General features: G+C 45.2%; 3 protein-coding genes across 3 annotated transcripts in view; 1 reads left to right on the top strand and 2 right to left on the bottom strand.

Moving 5' to 3' along the window:
• megf11 (multiple EGF-like-domains 11) overlaps window positions 1-4,321 on the top strand; it is a gene marked incomplete at both ends in the record, with an annotated part of 53,301 nt that extends 48,980 nt beyond the window's left edge. The window contains 5 exons of the mRNA XM_079744070.1: window positions 50-219; window positions 945-1,008; window positions 2,513-2,557; window positions 3,185-3,391; window positions 4,143-4,321. Coding sequence (XP_079600196.1) covers window positions 50-219; window positions 945-1,008; window positions 2,513-2,557; window positions 3,185-3,391; window positions 4,143-4,321 — 665 coding nt within the window. The remainder of the gene's footprint in view (window positions 1-49; window positions 220-944; window positions 1,009-2,512; window positions 2,558-3,184; window positions 3,392-4,142) is intronic.
• Window positions 4,322-6,303: 1,982 nt separating this feature from the next.
• Window positions 6,304-11,759, bottom strand: rab11a (RAB11a, member RAS oncogene family). The gene is made up of 5 exons (XM_079743576.1): window positions 11,571-11,759; window positions 9,927-10,122; window positions 9,335-9,528; window positions 8,937-9,017; window positions 6,304-8,187 (listed from the first exon to the last, which is right to left on the bottom strand). The coding sequence occupies exons 1-5, from the start codon at window positions 11,608-11,610 to the stop codon at window positions 8,051-8,053; spliced, it is 648 nt and encodes a 215-aa protein (XP_079599702.1). The 5' UTR covers window positions 11,611-11,759; the 3' UTR covers window positions 6,304-8,050.
• A 1,405-nt stretch (window positions 11,760-13,164) lies between these two features.
• LOC307080232 (uncharacterized protein) lies at window positions 13,165-18,918 on the bottom strand (the record flags this gene model as incomplete). The annotated part of the gene is made up of 15 exons (XM_079742869.1): window positions 13,165-13,343; window positions 13,461-13,614; window positions 13,735-13,797; window positions 13,936-14,034; window positions 14,256-14,370; window positions 14,492-14,649; window positions 14,965-15,072; window positions 16,171-16,255; window positions 16,397-16,426; window positions 16,530-16,657; window positions 17,014-17,074; window positions 17,234-17,282; window positions 17,444-18,111; window positions 18,492-18,599; window positions 18,779-18,918. The coding sequence occupies 15 exons, from the start codon at window positions 18,916-18,918 to the stop codon at window positions 13,165-13,167; spliced, it is 2,145 nt and encodes a 714-aa protein (XP_079598995.1).
• Window positions 18,919-19,872: the final 954 nt, after the last annotated feature.

Genomic DNA, 19,872 nt, shown 5'->3' with positions numbered 1-19,872 from the left:
TTTGATTAAATAAATGAAAACATTTCCCTCATCACTCTCACATTCACAGAGTGTGGAAGCACCATCGCCATGAGGCCTGGCACCATCGAGGTCCCCCAGGGCCCGAGTGGGGCCAGTGCCGGGGGTCAGTGCTTCAGCAACCCTAGCTACCACACCGTGGCCCAGTGCAACGTCTCCTCCAGCATCTCCAGCAGCCTGGACGCCACGCTCACCCTCAAAGTACTGCTTACTGTGCGCTCTCTCTAGCTCCTAGAGGAGAGATTATTGATGCTGATTATGCTGATGTTGATGATGATTGTGACTGATGATGATGTTGATGAAGGATGGTGATGGTGATGATGATTGTGACTGATGATGGTGATGGTGATGGTGATGATGATTGTGACTGATGATGATGATGATGATGATGATGGTGATGATGATTTGGACTAATGATGAGGATGTTGATGCTGGTGCTGATGATGGTGACCGTTGATGATAATGATGATGTTGATAGTGATAATGTGTAAATGAAGGTGAGGGTAATGATGGCGGCGGTGATTATGAGATGTTGATGGTGATGATGATTGTGACTGATGCTGAGGATGGTGATGATGATGATGATGATGATGATTGTGAATGATGATGGTGATGATGATGATGATGATGATGATGATGGTGACCATTGATGATGGTAATGATGGTGGTGGTGATTATGAGAAGTTGATGGTGATGATGAAGGTGGGGATGAGGATGTGATAGTGAAGATGGGTTTGATGATGATTATGATGGTGGTGAAGAGGATGGTAGTGTTGGTATTAAGGATGAGGATGGTGGTGACGGGGATGGTGTTGCTGTTGAGGATGAGGATGGTGTCGGTGGTTATTAGGGTGATGGTGGAGGAATGATAGTGATGGTTTTGATGTTGGGGTTAGTGATACAATTTGTGTTATTCCTTTTCATAGTCGAGCACCTTGAAAAGCAGGTCCAGCTCAGAGTGGAGGGCCTACTGCAATCTCAATGATCTAGGTTAGTATCCCCCCCCCCCGCCTTGTTTTGCAGACCTTTGGTCACATTTCTTGCCTGTGGATAGTGTAACGGAAGACAATAACAGTTGACCAGTCCGGGACCAAGAAATGGACTTTGTACACAAAACCGTTGAACTCGAACGCTATAAAAGTATGAACTGTACCTGTTATTCACCCCTCAACTCCTCTACTATCCACTCCTCCACTCTCCTCTCATCTGCTTCTCTTCTCTCCTCTCCCCCCTTATCTCTCCTCTCCTTGTCTCTTTTGCTCTCCACTCCTTTCTGCCCCTCTACTTTCCTCTCGACTCATCTCCTCTCCTCCTCTTCTCTCCTCTCCCCTCCTCTCCCCTCCTCTCCTTTCCCCTCCCATCTCCTCTGCTTCTCCTCTGGCCTCTCCTCTGCTTCTCTCCTCTTCTCTCCTCTCCTTGTCTCTTTTGCACTCCACTCCTTTCCTCCCCTCTACTCTCTTCTGTTCTCCTCTCCTCTCTTTCCCACTCCTCTCCTCTCCTCCTCTCCCCTCCTCTCCTCTCCTCCTCTCTCCTTCTCTCCTCTCCCCTACCTTCCTCTCCACCTCTCCTCTCCTCTCTTCTCCTCTCCTCATATCCCCTCCTCTCCTCACCCCTCCTCACCTCTCCTCTCCTATCTCCTCTCTCCTCCTCTCTCTTTTCTCCTATCTCCTCCTCCTCTCTCCTCTCCTCTGCCTAACATAACGGTCTGCAGGGCACCTCATTTGTTTTCTCATTTCCAATGTGATGTAGTGCACTGTATACGCAGTAAATCCCATTATCAATACAGAGGAATAAGATTAGTCAGCAATAATTGGATTTATTGAACCAAGTTAGGACCTCACAAATTCTGTCATTCATTCTGCCTGCTGGGCAATATGCATTCTGTTTAACAAATCACTGTATCTGCAGTGTTAAACTATGCCATATGAGTGCATACACAACTGGATTAATGTACTGATAACCATATCGCCAATAGAATTCATCATGTGCTGAATTCTCTGCTCGGCTTGTTGTTAATCGCACATTCCTCAATTGGCTCAAATGCACCTTACCTGAATGTAAAATGATTCTAATGAAAGTAAACAAATCCATATATTTATTCTGGAATATCACATGAGTGCAATTAGGTGGGCTGCTGTCAGACTAGATCCGAGTGCTTCTCTTCATCTTCCTGCGTTTGTTTTTCGTGCCTCGCCTGCTTGTGAAGTGTAAAGTTGTTAGTTCTGGAAGCTTGTTAAGCACTTTGTCAGATGAAACACTGGCAACCTCCGAAAGCTGTCAAAACAAATGATCTGACGATCCGAAAGCGCTCCACAAACCCCATTCACAACCCTCCTCTAAGTGAATGAGCCGCACTGGAACACACCCAAAGGAGATACTTTCATGAACATTTTCGAGGTCAAGATCACAGCATGTACATATTGACACAAGGCTGCAGCACAATATCTGAACGTGACGTGAGAACCAATGGTGTGGCTTTGTGTGATTCTTCTAGACGTTCAACAAGGGGAGATTCAGACACAGAGAAGCTCCAGGAAAGGTAATCACCTTTCCGTAAAGATGGCGATCCTATTCTGTCTACGCCTGCATATAAAGAATGTCAACATCCCGTTCATCTTTGCTTTCGTTGAACAGTGCACCTATAGTGCCGGCATAAAGCTACTATTCTCCCCCTCAGAGGAGCTCTTAATAAGCCCATGTCACCCCTTCTCCCTGATTTATGTGTAATCTCTCGTTGCGTTGGACAAGATCACAGCCATCTGTGCTTTCCTTATGCTAATTGTTCTCGGCGGCTTAGCGCCCGATACCTCATCCTGTCTCCCATACGGAGCAGGGGGCGGGCCACCCGAGGGCGTCAGGAGGGCTGTGAAGGTGCCTTGTCTTTGTTGTCTAATGAGGCCTCTTATCAGACTGATGAGACCGTTATAGATGAGACGAGCGTCTCCGGCGCCTCCCCTTTGTCCTCTCCATTCATACCCGGCGCCATTAATCAACTGTCAGAGACGGACATCAATTGAACTGTTTCTCCGAACATCGCGGCGGCGGCGTGCGTGCGAACCCCGGTCCAGGGTTCCATTGGCCGTCACCGTGTTAATACGACTGATTCACCGCGTCGCCTTGACAACGCTCCCAGCATCCTCTCTGGCCGTTGTGTGTTTAATTGCAGATCATATCAAAGGGTCGCTGTGCGGCAACAGCTCCTGCTCCCTGAACAGCGAGAACCCCTACGCCACCATCAGGGACCCCCCGGGGCCCGCCTGCCAGCACACGGAGAGCGGCTACGTGGAGATGAAGTCGCCCTCCCACCGCGAGGTCCCCTTCGGAGGCACCGCCACCCTTCTCGGGAGTGCCGGCAGGAACGTCTACGACGTGGGTGAGTGTGGGCTGGGGTGGGGCTCCCCCTGGTGGTCCAGAGGGGAGGTGTTCAGCATCAACGTCTTCTGTGAGTGGCGGATGGTCCGGCCCGTCCTGCCCCCGTGCCCCGTTTGGCCCTCAGCCCCAATCAGGCCTCAGGAACAGGAAGTGGGCACTTCCGCTCTAATGCAATCTTTGGGTGTTTACACAATTTAGGGAAGTATTGTGAGACAAGTGTTCGGATTGGCTCATTGTGTGCGACTAGCATACGAATAACGTATAATGTTAACGTTGGTTTGGAGGTAAATACATGAACACAGCTAGAACCTTGCTGGGCACTGGGTCTGCTTACACCGATTATTTAGTTCATGTCAGTTCAATGTATGTCTTGCATTATGCAAACAGATAAATCCCTCACAGTGAGCAGTTCATTTACAGCTCTTGACCAGAATTAATATGATAAAATATTGACTATTTAAAATGCCCATTACACTTATCTCAGTGCTTTTATACGTATAGAAATGGCATGTCTGTGGATCGAGTGACAAAACTCTGTCTTTTGTAGCACACTTTGATACTTTAAAGCTATTTGTAACAACACGTTATATCTCGTTATCTCCCCACCTCCAAACCCCTTCCCTGTCTCCCCCTTCTCCAAACCCCATCTCTGTCTCGCCCTTCTCCAAACCCCAACTCTTGTCTCCCCCCTATCGCCCTCCCCCTCTCCAAACCCCATCCCTGTCTCCCCCGACCCCCTCCCCCTCCTACAGAGCCCGCTGTGAGTGTCCTGCAGGGCCCCAACGGTATGGCCACCGGTTTCTCCCAGAGCCCCTACGACCTCCCTCGCAGCAGCCACCTCCCTAACCACTACGACATCCTGCCCATGCGCCACAGCCCCACACACACCCCGCCGCCGGCCGCCCCGGAGAGCCCCAGTTCCCTGCTCTAGGAAGGGGGGCGTGGTGGAGGGCCTCTGGCAGAGTCCAGGCTGCAAATAACGCTCCAACTACCAAACCCTGTCGCCAAGGGCCATCCATTCCTCTCCCTCCCTCTCCCTTTCTCTCTGTTTAATAACATTAAGGTGCTGTGGGATGGAGACTGAGGGATATCTGCGGCTTCATCCCGTCCGTTCTCGTTGATTTACTGGGATTCACTCGCACTCATTTCACTGGCGCTCGGCGGTTGTAAAGAAGAGACGGAGCCAGCGAGGGAGGACAGCAGGGGGGCCGTTCTGTTCTGAGGGGGAGTGCCGCACACCAGCAATCATGCATCAATTAAAATGTTCCGTATCATTTATTGTTCTGCCCAGACTCTTTATGGACTTTCGGACACAGAATATAAATGTTACAAACATTGTGGGCAGGGAGATAGACCGGGCTGGACTTTTTCTTACAGGGGAAATACAATCCTTATATCCATTTGTATCTCTTGGTACGGACTTTGTATTTATACGCGTCAAGCATCCACACCGACCCTCGATATTGATGTGGGGCTCTCAAAAGAAATCAAGCCAAAAGACTTCACAGCGAAGAAAAGAAAATGTTGCAAAGACATACCTGTCTACTAGTTGTAAGCACTGTTTCATAGAGTACAATTGTTTTTGATCGTAACGGTGACATGACTGATGATGACGTGCCCTGTGTGGAGGACTAATGATGGCTTTGAATTCAAGATCCAAACAGAAAGGAACGAGAACAATAGCAAAACTAGGCATGAGGATCCATTGTTGTTTAACAATGATCTCTATGCCATGGGTTTGTGTGTGTAAAGCTTGGTGTTTCAAGGGAGGTTGTGCATTCATGAGCATTATCAACTGTACCTTCATAGGTGGGATTCGGACAAAGGATTTCCGATGTGCTGTTTTGTATTGTATGTTTAGGTATTTTCTTTGTTTTAATCAAATTGTATCAACATGGGTGTTGAGGTGGAGTTTTGGTAGCTCTTAGGTTTGTATTTATGCCATTTTCTTCATGTATTGATTTATATTGGTAATGGTGAATTTTGTTAATGTGAGATTAGAATACTAAAAAAGATATATATATATATAGATATATATATATGCGCATGAGATAATGGGTATCCAACAATGTAGATAACACAATTTATCTTGTGCAATGTCATTTGTGCAGTTTTTTCAAGTGCTAAAACTATTCTCTAAAGGTCAGGAACGAGACGGCCTGTCTGGAGTCCCGATTACCCTGTGTGATAATTACAAATGGAACTATATATAAAAAAGAACCATGTGTAGTATATTTTACATTTTGATGAGGCTTACCTTTCTACTGCTTTATTGAACCTATTTGTTCACTATGTGAATTCCATCTCACCTCCTTGTAGAAGCAATAACATGTTGACAATCGACCCAAGGAGACCGTGTCCCCGGGGCCGACCCAAGGCATCCTGAGACCACCGCAGTAACTTTATAAACCCATGTTTGACCGGGGAAAACCTTTTGTTCCCTCCACGGAAGGTGTTACCAGTTGCTGTCGGTGCAATGCTGCTTGTTTTTTGGTATATACATTAAAAGAAATGTAACGTCTCTGCTGGCAGCGATCACCCAATTACCACCCCCACCCTGGCTCAGGAAATTAACAGATTCTCATGAAAACCAAAACCACACACGAGCACATACATATGGAAAAATGAAAAGAGAAATGAAAAACGAGTCAAACGTCACATTCATTGTATACCGACTTTATATTTAAGTGGATATGACGGTGCCATCTGTGGGTCCACATCATGGGCACCACCACTTCCAAACACGGACGCACACAGACACACACACACACGCGAGTGGTGCAACCTTTCCTAGGCAGATGGTCACGGTACAAGACAGAATTTAAAGTCTTTCCCTAGGCACTTGTGAAGCCACTTACAATCAGAGAGGAGCGCTTAATGCTATCACCGTATCGCCAGCAATCAAAACAAGGATGCAACCAAAAATTTAATCAAAATCATACATGTAGACATTAACTGTAGTGCGTTCTTCGTGATACAGATGCATGCTTTGCGGTCAGTGCAAATTAAAAAAAGAAATACATTTTTTAAAGAGGGGGACACATCAGGTTGTATTTATATATGTATATATATATATATAGATCTAACAGTCAGCTGCAGCACACCACACCACACACACTCAGAGATAAAGTGCAGCCTGCCAACAGTTCATACCTAAAACAAAATGGAGTGAGATGGGTAGAGGTCCTCCAGGTGGAAGGAAGCAGCTCTGGGCCGCGTCCAGCCAGACAGAGTCAGTGTGAACCCAGCGCACCACGACAGAACACAGCAGCCTTCATTCAAGTTGGGGGAGGGGGGGGGGGGAACATCGCGGCAGAGCGAGGCTTTATTGGCGCCGTTGATCCTGAGCAACCAGTAGTGTTGTGCTGTTAACATTCGGGAACGTTGACGGCCGATTCCCGATGTGGCTATACACAGGCGACTCGTGACTCGGGGAAGGAGTGGTGATGACTGAACCCAAGTCGGTGAGGGTGAGACACGAGGTGTCCTAGTATGTCTGGACACTAACGTTAAGCCATGGCAGCCGCTGTTCGAGAATAGGAGAAGTAGTGGTTCCACCAGTCGAGGCTCATAACACCTCTATTGTGTTCTCAACCTGCTCTGGATGCAGAACAGCGTCTGAACCGTTCCCACGTTGGGTCAATGCATAATGGGTCATTCAATATTTTCAGTCATTTCTACTTTCCAGAATTAAATAGAATTGGTCTACTTTGAAACCGTCGAGGCATTGTGTCTGATATCCCTGTGCAGGCTTGAAATGGGCACAGTATGAGTCTTGTAAAACCCTATTGAACATGCACTTGACCACAGACGGTCCAGGGTCCCTCACACAGCAACCAGTAACTAAGAACATTCAGATCGTAAGAGTGAATATGTATTGCGAAGAATAATAATTAATTATAATTTGTTACATTTCAAAAAAAGGGTTTGAAGTTGCACCGCTCAGCACAATCTCCACGACCTTCGAGTGCTGATTAAGGACATGGCAATGTCAATGGCCTGGCAACAGAAACATGAGGCAGAGTGAGACAAGCAAATTAACGAGGTACACAGGCAGAAGAGAGGGGATTTAAGCAGTGGCATCCCACATCATGGTGCCATCGGGAGACGTGATTCGAAAGGAAAGTGTGCACGTTGAATGGATTGCATGTAGAAAGTTCAGTAAGCACGGAGCCCTTGTCCTTCCCCACAGTACAAAAAGAAAGGAAGAGAGAAAACCAATAACCTGATGGCCACGTGGGGAAAGCTGCGAGCCAAACACAACCTCCTGCCGCCGGGGACCACGAAGCCAGAGAGAAGACAACACGTCAGAAGCCGAGTTCAAGATCACAGATAAAATAAAACGCTAAGATATACCTAGAGACAGCGTGGAGTGGATTTGATGATTAAAACGTTGCTAAATAAAAGCTTTCCTGGCATGGGGAGAAGCTGCGTAATTCTAACTGCGGGTGTTTTTTTTTTCTTCTATTCTTTCCGTTGGGATACAGGGCATCAACCACAGCCGCCCCGCCGCTATCTGCTATCAGCGTGCCAGCTGGATCTCAGCGCCGCTGTTGTTTATCTGTGGTAGTGGTGGAGGAGGAGGAGGAGGAGGAGGAGGAGGAGGAGGAGGAGGAGGAGGGGGGGTGCCGGCTCTTGTTGGAATGTGGCTCCATGCGTCCTAGATGCTTTGACAACACTGCATCTTTGGTTTGTTCTCCGTGGGCTGCACCTGGATGTTGACCACGTTGTTGCTGGGCGACATGTCGTTGTCCCGCTTGTCCGCCATCTGCTTCTGAGACACAATGTGGTAGATGGCTGTGGGGACGGGGGGGGGAGACAGACAGTGAGACACAGAGACCACAGTGTTAGTGTTTTGGAAACATCCCATTTACATTTGGTCCTTTAGAGGAGGCTTTGATCCACAGTGACTTCCATGTTGGGTCGAGAACAATCAGCACACACACAGGAGAATGGCAGAGGATTCAGCTCTATTCTTTATATTGATTTCAGCTCGCATAATCTACTCTGGATAAAAGCAAGGCTTACGTATGGAATTACGTGATAAGATCCGATAGCACTCTTGTGTGAAGATTAGCGTGACTTGAGATTTGTTGCGCTCTACCGCTTCGGTGCTGAAAAGGGGCTGGCTTGTTCCAAAGACCTCAACTGCAAATCATTATTGCTGCCACGTCCTGTCAGAGCAACTGTGACTGTGCGACTACAAGGACAGGTTGTTCATTAGCCTTTTAAGATGCATAATCCCCGTCAGGCCAGTCACATACAGCCCCATGATATAGAGTAAACCTTTGAGCCTCCACATCAGTGTGAGGACATTCCTCGACAGACTCCTCTGTATTTACAAACGGTATCTACGGTAGTAATTAAAGGCTTTTCTTAAAAGCAACTGCTCTGAAGAGGTGCTGCAATCAGGCAGTGATCTACTCCCAGCCGGAAGGTACCAGGTTCAATCCCCAGTGTCGGACTTCAATGAAAAACCCTCTGCCGATAACAAAGGGTGAAGTAATAAGTCATAGTAATGGAGTGGAGCATGATGGAGAACTCACCAGTGAGTATGGTTTGGAATGCCGTCTCCACATTAGTGGAATCCAGAGCTGAGGTTTCAAGAAATGAAACGCCATTTTTCTCTGCAAATCAAAAAAAGAAAAATTGAATTAATCCCAATCAGTCAACTTGTGATACCAATGCTCTGAATGCCTTCAACATGACAAAGTAGCCACATAAGATGACATTTAACATTTCGAAATGCAAGAAAAAGGTCAATAATAACAACTTATCACAAAGAAGCTTTACTTGCTCACATCCTGAAAACTGTAATTTTTTTATGCAACACAATAACATAACCACCCGCTTGGAGACAAAACATGTCTGCAAGCCATGGACGAAGAGCAGGTGGACAACGGGGCCACTGCTACACGTAGCAGAGGCTGAGTCTGTGACTCACCCGCAAAGGCTCTGGCCTCGTCCGTAGGCACCGCCCGCAGATGGCGCAGGTCGCTCTTGTTGCCCACCAGCATGATGACGATGTTGCTGTCGGCGTGGTCCCTCAGCTCCTTCAGCCAGCGCTCCACATTCTCGTAGGTCAGGTGCTTGGCGATGTCATACACCAGCAGCGCGCCCACCGCCCCGCGGTAGTATCTGGGGAGGGGACACCGAAGAGACACACATTGAATACAAACGACCAGGATCCGAGCAGTCCCACAGGGGAGGAAACCGTCGTTTTTCTTCAGGAAGTTAAGTTGAAGAAACTAGTCACGGTTATCTCAACTTAACAAGTTAATTTCCTGAAGAAGAACGACAACCAGTAATGGTTTCTTCAACTTAACTTAACAACTTATCTTCCTGAAGAAGAACGACAACCAGTTATTTTTACTTCAACTTAACAACTTATGTTCCTAAAGAAGAACGACAACCAGCCATGGTTTCTTTCACTTAACTTCTTGATGAAAATGACAACTAGTTAGGGTTTCTTAAACTTAACTTCCTGAGGAAAAAAACGACTTGTCTGGAAGGCGAGTTTGCCCGAGAATACGTACGCTGAGGTGATGGCGCGGTACCGCTCCTGGCCGGCCGTGTCCCATATCTGCGCCTTCACCGTCTTGCCGTCCACTTGGATGCTGCGCGTGGCGAACTCCACGCCTATCGTGCTCTTGCTCTCCAGGTTGAACTCGTTGCGGGTGAAGCGGGACAACAGGTTACTCTTCCCTACGCCAGAGTCCCCGATCAGCACCACTGGGAACAGGAAGTAGACCGTATACCTTTTATCTCAGCATTTGATACTTCCATATATTGGCATCATTGAATTGCTCATAACTCGTGTATGCGTGTTGGCAAATCAATTGTAAGTCTTTGCTTCTTAAACTTTGTACAGGACTTTAATAGAGGTATACGACCATCCTACCAAATGTTTAGCATTTCATTTAAATTCCAGAAGTGAATTACTCCAAACTATTTAATTAACTTTTAGGTTGTTTGCAAGTTCTGTAAAATTCTATGACAAATATTTAAGTTGAACATTTAGTTATATCTATATAAATAGATAGGTACTTCATAAATCCCAGAGGAGTGTGACCTTGACAGCAGCACACGATAAAACATGGTAAAAAAAAATACAAACAAATCAAATTAATGAGAGTACCAGTTTCTTTAATACCGATACCGAGTGATTTAAAGAAACTGATACTGTCATTTATTTTATAACTATTGTTACCTGGTTTCATTCCTTGGCTTAATTAATAGCACAGGTTGTAAATGGGAGGTAAACTTGTATACAACAAGCAAACGTTGATAAAAACCATGTAACCTGTTACTCATCATTTAACTCGACCAATCGGGATGGCAGGTTGCTCCACATCATTTTAACTTGACCAATTAGGACGGCAGCTGAGCACGTCTCCACATACTCGCTCGTGACGGGGGAACAGGAAGTGTCCTGCTCTCTATAACTCGTTTGACTGTTATTTGTTTCACAATATAAACAGAAATGTATAGACACCTACAAAGAGCTAGGTTTAACAAACACGATAATACACATTTAAAGATATTACTCCCAATTGCATAAAGACCAAAAAAAACGACAACTTCAATACATTTGTTCAACAAAAGGCTTGATCGAAGGTAGACCTTTAAATATATTATAACAAATAACATATTCCCAGCCATCAGTCGACCACCAGTCTGTTGTTTGTGGCCCTTAAAGCCCAGGGACGTGTAGAGACATTTACATAAAGACTATAGTCAGGAGGAAGTGTCCAGTGGCTGCATAGCACTATATGTCTCCTGTAACCCATCCATCTCCACATTATTCGGTGACAAACTGCCCCTCTGGGTTGATCTAACCAGTTGTCGGCTGTCATGTCAATGTCACACGATAACCACCAAGTTTAAGGCAAACAACGTTGAGGCTATTTCACGGCCTTGCACCATTTCCGTATTGTTTTACATGCAGCCATGGAGGGCATATTTATGGACAGAAATGCCCGGACAAACGGACTCATATGCTTTTTAACATCGTTGAATTAAGCAATCATTAAAGCAATTGATAGCTGGAATCCCGATTCGGACTCGATAAACCGGGATCGTGAATTCACATAGCAGTAGTCTTGGGGAAAACACCCCTGATATTGTCGGGCTAGCCCGCTAGCCGTGGAGCTAGCCCTTTCCGGAGTGGGTTTAGTTACCTTTAAACAGGTAATCGTACTCGTCATCTCGCGTCCCCATTCTTTTCACCGTCTCTCGACCGTACAGCGATACTGAAGCTTTCCACTGAATAAGTAGTGGGGGTAAGGTGGAGCAGAAGTGTCTCCTTCTTCCTCTCAAAGCCCTGTCAGATGGATCTTTAGTGTTAGCCGGAGAGCTAGGTTAGCAGGGGAACGTGACCACGCCCAAACGGGGCGGGGCGTCTTCATACAGACGCTACGTGAGACGCCTTGAGCTAAGCGTCTAACTAGTGGCTATCTTTTGTCTTGAGTTCTGGTAGACATTGTGACAACATGGAGATTTGGTCGTGCAAGGATACGAACAAATTATATATTTGTCGACACATTCTTTTTTTTCTTTGGGTGGGGGGAGGGGTTGATGACAGGTCGGTCCGTCCACCCAGTGTATAATCTATGCTCTGAAGCAATGCACTATCAATGTGCACAAAACGGCTGATGTTCGACCGTTTATTTAAGTTGTAGCTTCCAATGTATACATTGCTCTTAAATACAGTCCTGAGCTAAGTAGCACCCAATTGTCTTTTGCCCGGTCATCAACAATGTTGTTGGTTTTTTAATATTTAATATTTTTATTTCCTTTTACCATGTGCAATCGTACAGTACAGTCCCATGTTCACAGAAACAACACAGGCATAAATGTCCTCGAGGGCAGTCCTTGGATTTTGGCCTCCCCTCAATGTCATATATAGTTCCTATTGTCAAAAAGTAAGACATACATTATCTAATAAAAAGAAACATGACAATGAGAAAATACATGCAGGCCTCTGCTCTTCTCATTGTACGCAACCTCCCTTCAGAAGGAGAACCATAGGTTCTCCTGCTACTTGATGCAGATGACCCCCCCCCCAGGCGACACTAGTCGGAATGGATTTCAGCATACCTTCCAGAGGTCTCTGTCTAGATTAAGATGCACCAGTTGTACCTTGCCAAGAATGAACTTGTCCAGGTTCACTATGTCATCCATAAGTATGAACAGGTATGCTAGAATTCTGGGGGCTGTGATTGAAAAAAAGAAGGGTTCCAGGTTGCTTTGGTCCCACCGTTGGACCACTGCCCCGCTGAACAGACGATTAAATGCACGCCGGCTGTTCAACCAGGCGAAAAAGTCACGCCTCTCTACATCTCCCTCCATTGGCACCCTGTAGCTGTCAGCACTAAGTTAAAGTCCCTTATGCTGGTGTTCAGGGTCGCATCTGGATTTGCACTAGCCTGGTCCTACCAGACTCTCGTACTTCATTTCATTTGTGAAGGGAAATTCAAATTGAACGGAAGTACTTAGGCGGGCGGAGCCAGGCTAGATCTGCACCATATTCTCATCCATCCGTACTCCCTGCTAAGGTTCACAAATGAGCGTTGACTTTCCCCTGTGTAGAAAATCACTCAAATGTTGGTCACTTCATTACAAAAGCTTTGAATAAAAGCTATATTACGAAATAAATGTAAATCCAGCTTTGCATTGCTGCATTTAAACGTGCAAAAATTCATTTAAAGATTCACACTCTTTATTCAAAACCATTACCATACAAAACTAAAAAATAAAACCCATCCCTGCTATCTAATAATGGCCATGTCGGGGGGGAGAGTGCCAAACAGCGGAGCTTGTGCGCTTGAAGTAGCGCGGTTTGCTCTTGGAGAAGATGACCTCCAGCTTCGGAGGCTCGTATACTCCGAAGTAGGTATGCAGATCTGGAGGGTTGAAGTACTGCTTGGCGATGGCATCATACAGATTGAGACCTTTGAAGAAAACAATTGAATAAAATATATAAATGTTATAATTTCCTTTTTTCCTTTTCCAAAGCTAAATGAGTTTGTAGGATAGAATAAACACGACTATAACCAGTCTGTCCATACCTTCTGCCCATGATGGGACTGCTTTCCGTGGCGCCTTCTCGTCATCAGAGGAGTCATCGCTGTTTTGGATCATCCCATAATCCTCAGCATTATTTCTTTTAAAAAGTGGTTTGTTGCCACCCTTTGGAGTGATGCTGTAACACTGAGGGGATAGCTGTAGGGGATGGCCACCGACATATCCGGTTAACATCAAGGGTTTAATACATCGATGAACTCGATGTAGTAGAAAAACTATTTAAAATCTCTATATTGTGTTAGTGCAGTTCATCATTACCTTGACATCTATAGTGGTGTTCAGGGCAGCAGCCGTCCTTATGGGGGTCTTAAATACAGAGCTCTAGGAAATGCAAGGGTCGATTGGTGTTATGCTCCACATAAATGCAATTATATGGAAATAAACCCAGTGAGTTGGGTTGTATATTATGGCATTTCAAAGTGATGTCAATTTAGGCAGGTTTTTTTTCTACCCACCCACCTGAACATTATTTAAAGCAACCAAGTATGCCGCCATTTTCTGCTTGGCAGCTTCTGTCTCTCGGGCAGCGTTCTCAGCAGCCAACCGCTGCTGCTCTTCCTTTAGGGACCAAGAGGTCATCCAATCAGTGGTCAGAGTTCAAATTCAAGAATCAAAAGTGGCTGCATTGTTGTAGAACGGCTAGTTTCATATTATTGGAATCTCCCAACTCAATTTCAGGAAAAGTATATTGACCCCCATTTATTTATATACAACAATATACCCACACAAACATCCACATTTGGTTGTGGATGATATGGGAACGTATTTAAAGGGCTCACCCTCCATCTCCTTTCCTCAAGTTTTTTTTTCTCTTCCAGCTCTCTCCTCTCTTCTCTCGCTGCACTCTCCAGCTCACGCTGCAGAGCTCGAGCCTTCTCCCTCTCTGCACGCTCTCTGAACGAATACCAAGAAAACAAAGTCACTCTAACAGAGTGAATACCAACAATCAACACGGCACTGAAGAATATTAGGCTCATTGGTATGATGAGGATCATGATCATACAAAATGAATAACCGTTCAGCAAGAGTTTGTCTCTCCTGCTCTAGCTCCTTCTCCCACTTCTTCTCCAGCTCCCTCCTCAGTTCCAGCGCGCTGCAGGCTTCATCCAGCTTGCGAGCGCGCTCTACCTCATCTTCTGCCCGCTTGGCCACCAGCTCCTGCTGCCACTTCTCCTTCAGGAGCAATTCATAGGGAATTAAAACGATTAAATCTATCTTTTAAACGGAGTAAACCACAGTGCAAGTCATTTCTATATGTTGCCACTTTGGATACACAAAAGGCTGACACACACACACACACACACACACACACACACGCACACACGCACACACACACACACACACACACACACACACACAATCGTTTACTCTTGAGCAAAGATACATATTCTAGTGAACATTTAGGCTGCAACAACTAGTCCTCTACTGCAATGAGGGTGGTAGAAACACATTCACACCATTAAACCTCCTTATGACTGAATGTCTTACATCTTTCTGGATCTTCGTGAGTCTGGCCTTCTCTTCCAGCCTCCTCTTCTGCTCCACCTCCTTTTGATGCTTCCCAGCAATTTTCTTCTTGGCCTTTTCTTCTGCCATCTGTATGAAGACACATTAAAAGAATGCCATACCAAGAGCGTAATAAAGGTAAGTACAGGTCATACTCAGAAAATTAGAATATCGTGCAAAAGTTCAGTAATTCAACTTAAAAGGCCAAACTAATACATTATGTAGACTCATTACATGCAAAGTGAGATATTCCAAGCCTTTATTTATTATAATTTTGAAGATTGCTTACAATTTATGAAAACCCCAAATTCAAAATCTCAGAAAATTAGAATATTGTGAAATGGTTCCATATTGTAGGCTCAAAGTGTCACATTCTAATCAACTAATTAATCCAAAACACCTGAAAAGAGTTCCTGAGCCTTTAAATAGTCTCTCAGCCTGCTTCAGTAGGATTCACAATCATGGGGAAGACTGCTTAATAGAAAGTTAAGTGGAAGGGCAAAGTGTGGAAGAAAAAGGTGCACAAGCAGCAGGGATGACCGCAGCCTGGAGAGGATTTTGCGCAAAAGGCCTTTCAAAAGTGTTGGAGAGCTTCACAAGGACTGGACTGAGGCTCGGGTGAGTGCATCAAGAGCTACCACACACAGACGAATCTGTGAAAAGGGCTTTAAATGTCATATTCCTCTTGTCAAGTCGCTCCTGAACAAAAAACAACGTCAGAAGCGTCTTACCTGGGCTAAAGAAAAAAATAACTGGTCTGTTGCTCAATGGTCCAAAGTCCTCTTTTCGAATGAGAGCAAATTTTGCATCTCATTTGGAAACCAAGGTCCCAGAGTTTGGAGAAAGATTGGAGAGGCACAGAATGCAAGATGCTTGAAGTCCAGTGTGAAGTTTCCATAGTCTGTGTTGGTTTGGGGAGCCATGTCATCTGCTGGTGTTGGTCCACTGTGCTTTATTAAGACCAGAGTCAACGCAGCCGTCTACCAGGACATTTTAAAGCACTTCATGCTTTTTTCAGCGGACCATCTTTATGGGGATCATTTTCCAGCAGGACTTGGCACCTGCCCACACTGCCAAAACTACAAAAACCTGGTTCAATGACCATGGGATTACAGTCCTTGATTGGCCAGCAAACTCGCATGACCTGAACCCCATAGAGAATCACACACACACACATTTGAATCTTACCAATATACGTTTGCTTGCAGGCGAGAGCTTCTTAGTTGGGCTGTCCTCCTGAATGGCAGGCGATTTGCGTTTGACACTGAGGCTGCTATTGATGTACAGAAGAGGATCTTAAAAGCTTTGTTGACATTGAAAAAACTCTACTTTAAATTAAAGTTTGTTATACACTCCAATTGGCACACAATTGAATGGAATGAAATTTAACCAGACAGAAAACGTACAAACTTACCGCCGACTGCCTACATCAGCTTTCTCTGTACTTCCTATGTCCATAAACACACAAAAAATATACAATTCTTATCAGTACACCTAGGGGGCAACAGTGAAGCATCTATGTGTCCGGAAATGCTTTGACAAATCACTAACCTGAGCCGTTACTGGCAGGGACACCTCTGACCTCGCTGGTGAGCGCAGCTAAGAGCAACACAGAGGGAGAGCGTTCAACCCTCGAGCGAGTAACATTCTTATAAGGCTCCACTGGCTTCGGCGTCTGCCATTTTAAATAAGCAAAGCAAATGTCACAATTGAATTTAAATATCTTAAAGAGACCGTATTTTACCACCAGGTGTGAGCGTGATTAGTCATAACAAGCCATTTCCAAATCTGCCCTGCCCTGTGACTCAGTGACATCCAAATTGGGAGGGTCCACCCAGATGAATGCTGGATAGATCAGTCTACCAGTCTACCTACTGAACTGTAGCAACTGGCAACTTCAGTCCATCATACATATAGTTGGACACACCCACTTGATGTCACCAAGTATCACACTCACAACTGATGATAAAATAGGGCCCCTTTAATATCCACCCAAGTTATTTTTATTTTATATATTTATTTTAATCTGACCTCTGCAGTAGCTTTGACTTCCCCGACCGCTGTTTCACCCTTATCGCTTTCCACTGATGGCCTAAAGCAAAACATTCAAATGTCATTTGTCTTTATTTTTTAGTCCTGCCCTCCAACATATTGTATTTTCTGTTTAAATGATGTAGTATATTTGTTTACAAGGGTACAATTTTACTTTAGTCAAACATGTTGCATGGCTTATATCAGATCAACCACTCACAATTCTCTATCCTTCTCCACTTCTCCATCGGTCTCCATGCAAGAATCATCTACAACAGCAGCAATGAATATCATTTAGCAGATGCTTAGATCAAGAAACTTTTTTCTGTATCCATTTCATTAAGGAGCAGGTAGGGGTTAGGCATTTACTAATGGATGTCATCAGTAAAGACGCTGTGGTTTTCCAAACACATCTGGCAGCATGACTCACCACTAGCGTTGCTACTGTATGTCGTGAGGCCACCACGAGTCGACTTCTTCTTCAGTTTGGAGCGCCTGGAGCTCCGGTGCACAGCGTCCTGCATCATGCTGTGGCGGAGCCTGGCCTTGGAGTAGCGCTGCTTGAGGGAGAGGCTCACGGAGCTACGTCGGGCCCTGCTGGGTGTACCAGCCACGACTATTCTGGTGGGGTTGCGGCTGGGCGACGCCACATGCTGTGCAACCAGCTCTGCAGAGCGGCGGTCTGTGGAAGAGATTCTCACTGAGGCCGTGGGGGTGGGGATCTCGGGCGGCGATGGTGTTGTGATGGAGGAACACTTCTGGGGCTCGTCTGCTTCGATCTCTGTCTCAGCATCGGATACCGGCGTCTCCAACTCCATATCTATGACCTCTGGTTTCTCCTCAGGTACTGCCGTCTCCAACTCCACATCTACAACCTCTGGTCCCACCTCAGGTACCTGTTCCGCACTGCTGTCACTGACGGCTGCTGCCTCCAGTGATGCCTCAGGCTGAGTTTGTTTGTTTCTGCGAGTGCTGCGTTTGGGCTGCTTGCCAACCTGCCCTGACGTGCTGGCTTGGAGTATGCCCTCATCTTCGGCGATTAGGTCCAAGGGTTTAACAGTGGAGCCCCGTATTTTGCTACGTTTGCCCTTGGAAAACCTGCATAAACAACAGCAAGCAAATATTAAAAGCAAATATTAAAATATTGGGCGTATACATTGCAACGTCACCTCACACATTACATATACACATACATTGATTGCCTCCATTTTCATATTGGTTTGTTAGTAGTTAGGTTTTTTTCAGACATTGTTAAGTAGTTAATCTTCAAATAATTTTGACCTGGGGAGACTGTTGGAAACTGCCACAGCCACACTAATGCGAGACGTGGCAAAACGTTTCTCTCTTTGAGCCAACTCAAAGCGGCGATCATAGTCACCAAACAAATCCTATATTGCATTCTGATATACAAGCAATTATACATTCTTAAAGTTTAAACTAAAACGGGAAACGAATAGGACATTGTTTTGATAACAAACCGTTTGCTGGATGAAGGTCCTCCCTGGGACCCCTGAGAGACGCGCTTCTTGCGGCTTCTTTTCTGAGACGGAGTTTTTGGCATCAATTCTAGAGGGGCACTCAAATCCCTGGAATCCAAATAATTTGATGTTCAGTTACACGAATCAGGACGAAAACCTTTCCCCTCTGGATTCAACTTAATTATAACGTCGTCAAACAAGTTATACTAATGAGTGAATCTCGACCATGAAAATGGGAAACTGAATCACCAAAATATCTGCTCTGCACAGCAGGGGGTCAAACTTACCCAGTGAGCACGCGGTCAGCTTCTCGCTTGATCTCCTGCAGCCAAACACCGTGGACATCATAAATGTTACTCATGAACTGTTGCAGCTTCCTGTCAGACAATTCTTTGAGGGACTGCAAGATGGAGAACCTGAAGCTCATGGTGCAAACCTTAAAGTAATGACTCCGACCAGAACAAGGCTACAAACGAACCCACAACAGTAACAGTAACAGCGACCGAGGAGGGGCGGGGTTAGGGCTGGTTCAGGGACGCAGGAAGTGGGGGTGCTTGGGGTGCTTAGGGTGCTGCAGCACCCAAACCCCCCCTCGGACTGACTTCCCGCGTCCCTGGGCTGGTTAGATATTTAAAAAAACACCCACCCTTTCACATCAGAAGATATGGGTTTAAGGTTTAAATGGATCCATCCTATGTTAAAAAAAAAACGGGCACAAAAGTAAAACTGACTAGCCCAGTTGTTCCAATGTTTCTCCAAGCAACATTGGCTTGGATCACCTTGATCCAGATACACAATTTCAGTATTACCAAATCCGGATTACCAGTGCTGTAAATGGGCCAGACTACATATCACAATGTAGTCTACTGGTTATGTAAAGAACAGGTAGAATAGTCAGTCCGTTTTTTTAAGATTAAAAGTGTTATTATTTGACGAGATAGGAGACAACACAATAAAACAATACAAACATCCCCTCCCATTTATTATTCTTTTTTTTTTTTTTTTTATATAGTCAGAATCCTCATGTGACCAACATCAAATGAATAACCAAACCAAGGATGTTCAGAGTTTTTCATTTCCTCTGCCAGACAAATGCTTTTTTCGTTTCTCGTTAGTGACAGGCATCATCATTTTTGACAAAGAACATCTTTTTTCTTTCCTTAAATGTGTTGAAAGGCTTAAATATGTAGCCTTATGTCAAATATTTTACAAATCAAGTGTCAAATATTAGAATATACTAAAATTCACAAATATGTTCTTATTTCACAAAGTTAAAAGTTGTATTACATTTTGTTCCTGAACGCCTATAAATACACCCTTCCACTGGGATCAGGGTAATCCTGATTTTTGGGATCAAAGTTACCCCAATCCTACTAAAAAG

The sequence above is a fragment of the Pollachius pollachius genome (genome assembly GCF_949987615.1).
Source record: "Pollachius pollachius genome assembly, chromosome: 9".
In the NCBI taxonomy this organism is placed as follows: domain Eukaryota; kingdom Metazoa; phylum Chordata; class Actinopteri; order Gadiformes; family Gadidae; genus Pollachius; species Pollachius pollachius.
Note: the sequence above shows the minus strand (reverse complement) of the source record. Positions and strands in the feature narration are given on the sequence as shown.